Source organism: Acipenser ruthenus, chromosome 20 (genome assembly GCF_902713425.1).
Source record: "Acipenser ruthenus chromosome 20, fAciRut3.2 maternal haplotype, whole genome shotgun sequence".
Taxonomy (NCBI): domain Eukaryota; kingdom Metazoa; phylum Chordata; class Actinopteri; order Acipenseriformes; family Acipenseridae; genus Acipenser; species Acipenser ruthenus.
In genome coordinates, this window is record NC_081208.1 from 17,016,108 (window position 1) to 17,024,812 (window position 8,705).

The window sequence follows — 8,705 nt, forward strand, 5'->3', positions numbered from 1 at the left end:
TCCCTATGCTTTACCAGACCTCTCTGTGCTTTACAATGCTTCCCTATGCTTTACCAGACCTCTCTGTGCTTTACAATGCTTCCCTGTGCTTTACCAGACCTCTCTGTGCTTTACAATGCTTCCCTGTGCTTTACCAGACCTCTCTGTGCTTTACAATGCTTCCCTGTGCTTTACCAGACCTCTCTGTGCTTTACAATGCAATGCTTCCCTATGCTTTACCAGACCTCTCTGTGCTTTACAATGCTTCCCTATGCTTTACCAGACCTCTCTGTGCTTTACAATGCTTCCCTGTGCTTTAGCATACCTCTCTTTGCTTTACAATGCTTTCCTATGCTTTACCAGACTTCTATGTGCTTTACAATGCTTCCCTATGCTTTAGCATACCTCTCTTTGTTTTACAATGCTTCCCTATGCTGCTGGGGCGCATGAAGGCCTGCCTCTCCCCCTTTTCCATAAAGTGTCGAGCCCGGCTATCTCCAGGGAGACAGAGCACAGCGACCCCTGCTGGCCGTGCAGGGTAGCGTCAGTGCCGCGGCATGGGCGGTGCTGTTGCTGGCTGGAGGAGGAGTAGTAGAGGCTGCGGGAGCCCCCCCGCGAGACCCCCCCGCCCCACCTGGACAATCCGAACAGGCCGCGCACATCCCGACGGAACTCGCGGTTCATCAGCTGGTAGATGAACGGGTTCAGCATGCAGTGTGACTTCGCAAAGAGAGCAGGGAGGACACTGAGAGAAGGGAGAGCACTGGACAGGGGGGCAGGGGGAGAGGGCAGCAGCATGGAGTAGAGAGACACGATGACGTAGGGGGTCCAGGCGAGGAGGAACGACGAGCAGATAACAGCAGCGATCTGACAGAGAGAGGGAGAGGGGAGAGAGGGTGAAAAGATCATTTATTTAATACAGACACAAGCACACACAGACAGGTATACAGTCATATAGTCAAGTAGTTGTATAGACAGACACCTTGGTGAGCCTCATCTCCTTGTCGCTGGCTGTGTATATTGCTGTGTGTAGTTGTATAGTTGTGTATCGTTGTGTATTGCTGTGTAGTTGTATAGATACCTTGGTGAGCCTCATCTCTTTGTCACTGGCCGTCACGTCGCTGGCTGAGATCTCAGCGAGGGATCTGGACGAGGCACGCACCTCCCAGATGATTTTGAGGTAACACAGAATGATGGTGAGCACGGGGACCCCAAAACAGAACACCATGATCAGAATGACACCATGATCAGAACACCATGATCAGAATGACTATGTGATTAGTGCTGTGTGGATGTCTCTCTTTGCCCCAGACCGCCAAAGGAACACATTAATACACTTGTCTCGGACACTTTTTGCTGAAAACCACTGGTCCCCAAGTGTCTCCCCGAGGAGGATTGCAGGGTTGGGGTATGGGGGTACGGGGGTAGAGAAGTATGCAGGATTGGGGGTAGTGGGGTACAGGGTAGGGTGGGATTGGGGGTTGGCAGCCTCACCAGTCAATGGTACAGCTGATCCCAAACGGTTCTGGTCCATAACTGCCGAACCCGAGGACGGGCAGAATGGCCCAGGCAGTCGTGTAGATCCAGACCAGCAGAACCAGCAGGGCAATGTGGCGCTGCTCGACCCACTGACCTGCAGAGAGGGGGCAGACAGCACTGACCACAGGAGGCTTTATAAGCTACAACAGCACATTAACAAAGCAGGGGTGACACCCTGAGAGCACGCACATCTTACTGTCTGTATATAAACACAATGACATGTTTAAACATTTTCATTCCAATAACACTGCTGAAGGCACATTATTAATTATTATAAATGTGTCATTTAGAAGAAGCTTTTATCCAAAGCGACTTACAGAGACTAGAGCAGTGCTGCCCAAACACGGTCCTGGAGAGCCCCTATCCAGTAAGTTTTGTAGGTCACCCTAAATCGCTAATTTCTAAAGACTGGGAACACATGAAAGTTATTGATCAATTAAGCAAATCATTTCTTCAATTAAAGGAACTGGTCATTGGGCCAGTTTACATGCTGGGAAAATGTCATGACTTGTTTACTGTCATGACTTATTTAAGGTGGTACGGTCTGGATTAAAATTTTAGTTAGTTTTGGTTTATGTTTAGTTTATGTTGAATACAAATGTAAAACATTATACAAAAATCAAATACAACATTTGAAATACAACAAGTTTCAAAGCAGGAATTGTTAAATTAAACAAACCAAAATGATCTAAAATTATAATTCAGCCGTACCACCTTAAATAAATCATGAAAGTAGACAGACAAGTCATGACATTTTCCCAGCATGTAATCCAGGCCATTGAGGGCTGAAAAGGGTAGTTCATTTTTTGTACCAAATGATCTCTAAATGACTTCATTTAATAAATCACCTGCTTAATTGATCACAATGAAATTGTTCCAGGTGTTAAGAAATTGATGATTAAAGGTTACCTATAAAACCTACTGGATAGGGGCTCTCCAGGACCGGGTTTGGGCAGCACTGGACTAGAGGGTGAACTATGCATCACAACTGCTGCTGCAGAATCACTTCCAATAGGACCTTGGGATTACGTCTCATCCGAAGTTATTGAGGTGTGTGTCTGTGGGTGGGTGTCAGACAGACACACCCACACACACTGATACACACAGACAGACACTATGATTCTCACCCACACTGATACACACAGACAGAAACTATGACTCTCACACACAGTCACTTTTATTCTAACACTGTACTATCCTTTCCCTCTCACTGTATCGGATGCTGCAGAGTCACTCTCACACTCTCACAGACACACAAATGTTGACTCGTGGAGCCCCGCAGTCTCTCTCTCACCGTATTGGAAGCTGCAGATCTTGAGGCAGCGGTCGATGCTGATCAGCATGGTGGTGAGGAGGCTCCCGATCCCGAACACGAAGCCCTGCACACCATACCAGCGGCACCCGCGCCAGCCGAACCACCACGCATGAGAGAAACTGAGGGGAGCCAGAGAGAGACACCCAGAGTGAGACACACAGTGAGAACCCAGAGTGAGACAATCAGAGTGAGACAACAGAGTGAGACACATAGATTGAGACCCCAGAGTGAGACAACCAGGCTAGTGTCTTCATCAGCGTTATTGAAACTAGAAGAGACTGAGTCAAGCATACAAGCGTTCACCAATGTAATGAGCTGAACAGTAATTATCTGCTTTAAATCTCTCAATATCTGCAAAGGGAGAACTAGAAGAAACAGAGAAAGTGGGAGCCCAGAGAGACACACCCAGACAGACAGAGAGACTCGTTCTGATTGGCAGCTGGTACCTGGAGTAGATGAGTAATGGCGCCCCCAGCAGGGAGTAGCCAAAATCGCACACTGCCAGATTCACTGCCATCAGCTCCGGAGGCTTGAGGCGTTTACACCGCCGCAAGAATGTGATCACCACCACACCATTCCCCAAGAGAGAGAGAGAACCTGAGAGAGAAGAGGAGAGAGTGATCACCACCACACCATTCCCCAAGAGAGAGAGAACCTGAGAGAGGAGAGGAGAGAGTGATCACCACCACACCATTCCCCAAGAGAGAGAGAGAGAGAGAACCTAAGAGAGGAGAGGAGAGAGTGATCACCACCACACCATTCCCCAAGAGAGAGAGAGAGAACCTAAGAGAGGAGAGGAGAGAGTGATCACCACCACACCATTCCCCAAGAGAGAGAGAGAACCTGAGAGAGGAGGAGAGAGTGATCACCACCACACCATTCCCCAAGAGAGAGAGAGAGAGAGAGAACCTAAGAGAGGAGAGGAGAGAGTGATCACCACCACACCATTCCCCAAGAGAGAGAGAGAGAACCTAAGAGAGGAGAGGAGAGTGATCATCACCACACCATTCCCCAAGAGAGAGAGAGAACCTGAGAGAGGAGAGGAGAGAGTGATCACCACCACACCATTCCCCAAGAGAGAGAGAGAGAGAGAACCTAAGAGAGGAGAGGAGAGAGTGATCACCACCACACCATTCCCCAAGAGAGAGAGAGAACCTGAGAGAGGAGAGGAGAGATTGATCACCACCATATCCTTCCCCAAGAGAGAGACATCTATCTATCTATCCATCCATACATGTGTAAGTTCTTTAGCTCTGTTGTATTGATGCCACTCTGTTTGGAAAGCCTGGAGCGGACAGGCAGAGATATTAAAGGGGTGATCCACCAATCAGCCGACAGGGTCTGTTATAAATCTAAAACTCACCGTGGCCAAATCACTGCAAGGGGAATCCATTAGCCGCTGGACTTCATGCACATTTACCACCCTGCTGGCCACATTACAGACACTTCGTTTCATGAATCTTTAAAGTCTGTGCGTGTTTTTAAAAGCATTCTACAGCTAGTTTGCAATACAGTAAAACGTTGACATGATTTTTCCAAACCCAGAAGCATTTTTGTTTATTTGAAATGGTAAAACCCCACAGTAAGAGAACTGGGAACAATGCAGACAAAACCTACAGTAAAAACATTGCAAAGAGTAATAGAGCACAGTGAAAGCATGGGAAAGCACAGGGAAGCACCCTAAAGCACACAGAGGTATGGTGAAGCATAGGGAAGCATTGTAAAGCATAGACATGTATGGTAAAGCATACAGGAGCATTGTAAAGCATAGAGAGGTATACATAGCACCCCTGTGTAATATTTTTGAAACAATGTCCTACCTGTGATGATTAAAAACACCCCGATAGCCACGTCACACTGAGGGCTCAGCGTGGATTTGAACTCTGCCGCGGGCTCTTGAAATAGAGATGTGTTTTCCGATGCGTTCCACACGCAGGGCGGATCGGTGTTCTCTGACATGACTGTAAAAAAGTAAACGTCAAACGTCAGAATAGAAACGATATCAGCTTGTCTGTCTGTAGCGCGCTGAAGACGTTAAGAAAGACTTCTAGTCGTTTGGCATTGAATTGTTCATGTTTCTTATTATGGGGTGCCATGTGTATAAAAAAAACAAAACATTTTTTTTTTCCAGATTTAACTTAAATCTTGTATTTTTCCCCAGATTTATAAATGTGTTGAAAATAAATATGTTTTTTAATGTGTACATTCAGATATAAAATAGTTAGCAACTTTTCAACATTTAAATGCTAAATCTTTATTTTAAAAATAAATATACATTCAGACAGACAGGCAGGCACATTTTACATTCAGACAAACAAGCAGGCAGGCACATTTTACATTCAGACTGACAGGCAGGCAGGCACATTTTACATTCAGACAGACAGGCAGGCAGGCAGGCACATTTTACATTCAGACAGGCAGGCAGACAGGCACATTTTACATTCAGACAAACAAGCAGGCAGGCACATTTTACATTCAGACAGACAGGCAGACAGGCAGGCAGGCACATTTTACATTCAGACAGACAGGCAGGCAGGCAGGCACATTTTACATTCAGACAGGCAGGCAGACAGGCACATTTTACATTCAGACTGACAGGCAGGCAGGCAGACAGGCACATTTTACATTCAGACAGACAGGCAGGCAGGCACATTTTACATTCAGACTGACAGGCAGGCAGGCACATTTTACATTCAGACAAACAAGCAGGCAGGCACATTTTACATTCAGACAGACAGGCAGGCAGACAGGCACATTTTACATTCAGACAGACAGGCAGGCAGGCACATTTTACATTCAGACAAACAAGCAGGCAGGCACATTTTACATTCAGACAGACAGGCAGGCAGGCAGGCACATTTTACATTCAGACAGACAGGCAGGCAGGCACATTTTACATTCAGACAGACAGGCAGGCAGGCAGGCACATTTTACATTCAGACAGACAGGCAGGCAGGCACATTTTACATTCAGACAAACAAGCAGGCAGGCACATTTTACATTCAGACAGACAGGCAGGCAGGCACATTTTACATTCAGACAGACAGGCAGGCAGGCAGGCACATTTTACATTCAGACAGGCAGGCAGACAGGCACATTTTACATTCAGACTGACAGGCAGGCAGGCAGGCAGGCAGGCAGGCACATTTTACATTCAGACAGACAGGCAGGCAGGCACATTTTACATTCAGACTGACAGGCAGGCAGGCACATTTTACATTCAGACAAACAAGCAGGCAGGCACATTTTACATTCAGACAGACAGGCAGGCAGGCACATTTTACATTCAGACAGACAGGCAGGCAGGCACATTTTACATTCAGACAAACAAGCAGACAGGCACATTTTACATTCAGACAGACAGGCAGGCAGGCAGGCAGGCACATTTTACATTCAGACAGACAGGCAGGCAGGCACATTTTACATTCAGACAGACAGGCAGGCAGGCAGGCAGGCACATTCTACATTCAGACAGACAGGCAGACAGGCACATTTTACATTCAGACAAACAAGCAGGCAGGCACATTTTACATTCAGACTGACAGGCAGACAGGCAGGCAGGCACATTTTACATTCAGACAGACATGTATGTGAGTGTCGGTCTGTCTGTGTGTGTGTGTGGCAGTACAAATTGTTTTCAAATCTTTCCGGCTTAAAACAAACAAATAAACAAATAATATGTAATCTTTTAAACCACATCTTCCTATAAATATGTTTCAAATCCCAGGCAGAGAAAGAGGAGAGAGGAGAGGGATCTTGACTCTTAAAGGCCTCAGCCATATGTTTTCTGTACAATGCTTATTTTTCTATCAGGGCTTTCTGTTTGGTATTAGGGGAAGGTTTTAACAAATACTTTACTATAAAAGCAGTGCTAACCCAGGCTTCTTTAAAATCCATTCTCTTACCTCTTATCTTTATTAACGTGATCACTGGTTCTCACTTTAAAGGAGCGCTGACCATCTTTAAAATCCATTCTCTCACCTCTTATTAACTTTATTAACATGATCACGAGTCCTCCCTTTTAAGGAGTGCTGACCATCTTTAAAATCCATTATTTTCCCTCCTCTTAGCCCACCTTGTCTCAATTTCTTATTTGTTTAACCATCAAAACATGCTCCTGAAGACGCCTCAAGGTCGATTGTGGGGAAGCTTATTAGTGTTACACAGTGCACGGGAGCCTGTGCAACACTCATACGCTTCCCTGCAATCAGCCTTGAAGGAGTCTTTTCAGATGCAGTGTTTTGCTGAAATAGTGCCTGGTCAATAACGATCTGATCAGAGGCTGATAAGAGAACACTTCTAATAATATAGGAACACATTAGAAAACAAAATCAATGTGAAATCTTTTGGATGTATTTGAAAAAATGATTATCTGTTCAGAAAGAAAGAACAGAAGCAAGCAAGGGGAGCAATGCAATGCCCTCCATGTTACTAATCCCTCTCGATTCTCCTCCAAGGCTCTGAGTGTTTGGTGAGTCTGCCTGTGCCCCCTGTGTTACTAATCCTCCTCCAAGGCTCTGTGTTTAGTGAGTCTGCCTGATTTTCCCCAGCGAGTTCAGTAAAGCACAGGGATTTCGATACTCTGCTGATGCCTAATGCTTCTCAAACATCTCTCCTTGTCAATTTAAAACATAAAGCTTTGACAAAGGACTGAGCTTCCTGAGGAAAACCCGTCTTAATCACTCGGTCCTCTCTGCTCTCTCACCAATTATCTTAGTATCCCTGAACAGATCTTCAGATACATGCAAACGATTTTAATGAGTGCGTGAGCGAGCGAGGCAAGGGCACTCCCAGATTCTAATACTCCCAATGACAAAAGAATGTCCTGACCAAGTTTCAGCCCAACTGGACACACAGTTCTCTGGCTAAGTGTCAAACTCTACAGCGTGTCAGAGACAGACAGGCAGGAATACCCGGGTGTGATGTTTGTTCTCCATTTTACCTCTATGTAAGAGTGTGACACTTTGACAAGCACCACTATCACAGGATAGGAAGGATATGTATGGATACCAGCTATAACACACACACACTATTCTTCATTCTAGAGCAACATGGTGAACTACAATGGGCTGTGCTTCTGGTCTTATATCACAATACAAACCATAAGCACTTCTATTAAGAAAACACATATAATGTATCACATTTTATTGCTATGTCCCAAGTAACTATTACTGCACAGAATTATTTTTAAAAAACTACCCAACACTGCAGATATAGCCTAGAATGCAAGACTTGCAGGACACTATATATAAAGTCACTGCATACACCATCTCTCATGTGACATGGTTACCAGGGAGATGCAGCCCAGCAAGGAGGTAGTTCAAGTGGAGATGGAACATGGAGGCAGAGAAACAGTCAAATAGATTCAAAGCCAAGATATCCTCCAGTGCCGTATTAATCACAGACAGCTGTGTGAAATGCGATTGATTAACTGTCTCAATCCTCATTTCCACGTCGATTCATAACCGCGATTAAAAGCGGCGCTGCTTTTGCTGAATGATGACTACTGACGGGTGTAGCCCACTGTGAGCCATCATGCACTTTAGATTTCATAAAAACTAAATGACAGAACAGGAATAATGACAAGTCCTGAGAGCAAGCGACCGCATTTCTACACCAGAGTGGAAGATTAGCCTGCATGAACAGCTCATTCAGGGACAGCAGTCTGTCATATGAAAAGTTGACTACAACTTAACAGAATACAGTAGAATTAACAGATGTTAAGAGATTATCTAGCGCTACAGAAAAAAAAAAAAAAAACACACAACTTCATATAGCCCCAGTATGTGATATTCCCAATAACTTACACTGAGCAACATTAATACCAAGTGCCATTACAAATCACTTCAAGATATGTCCAATTTTGACTGCT

The 8,705-nt window shown here is 45.2% G+C and overlaps 1 protein-coding gene across 1 annotated transcript; it reads right to left on the reverse strand.

Moving 5' to 3' along the window:
* Positions 1-408: 408 nt before the first annotated feature.
* opn9 (opsin 9) lies at positions 409-4,795 on the reverse strand. The gene is given in 6 exon segments (XM_034904676.2): positions 409-846; positions 1,061-1,250; positions 1,471-1,612; positions 2,813-2,952; positions 3,280-3,430; positions 4,654-4,795. Coding segments are annotated over 6 exon segments (1,200 nt in total). The 5' UTR covers positions 4,793-4,795.
* Between the last annotated feature and the right edge of the window lie 3,910 nt (positions 4,796-8,705).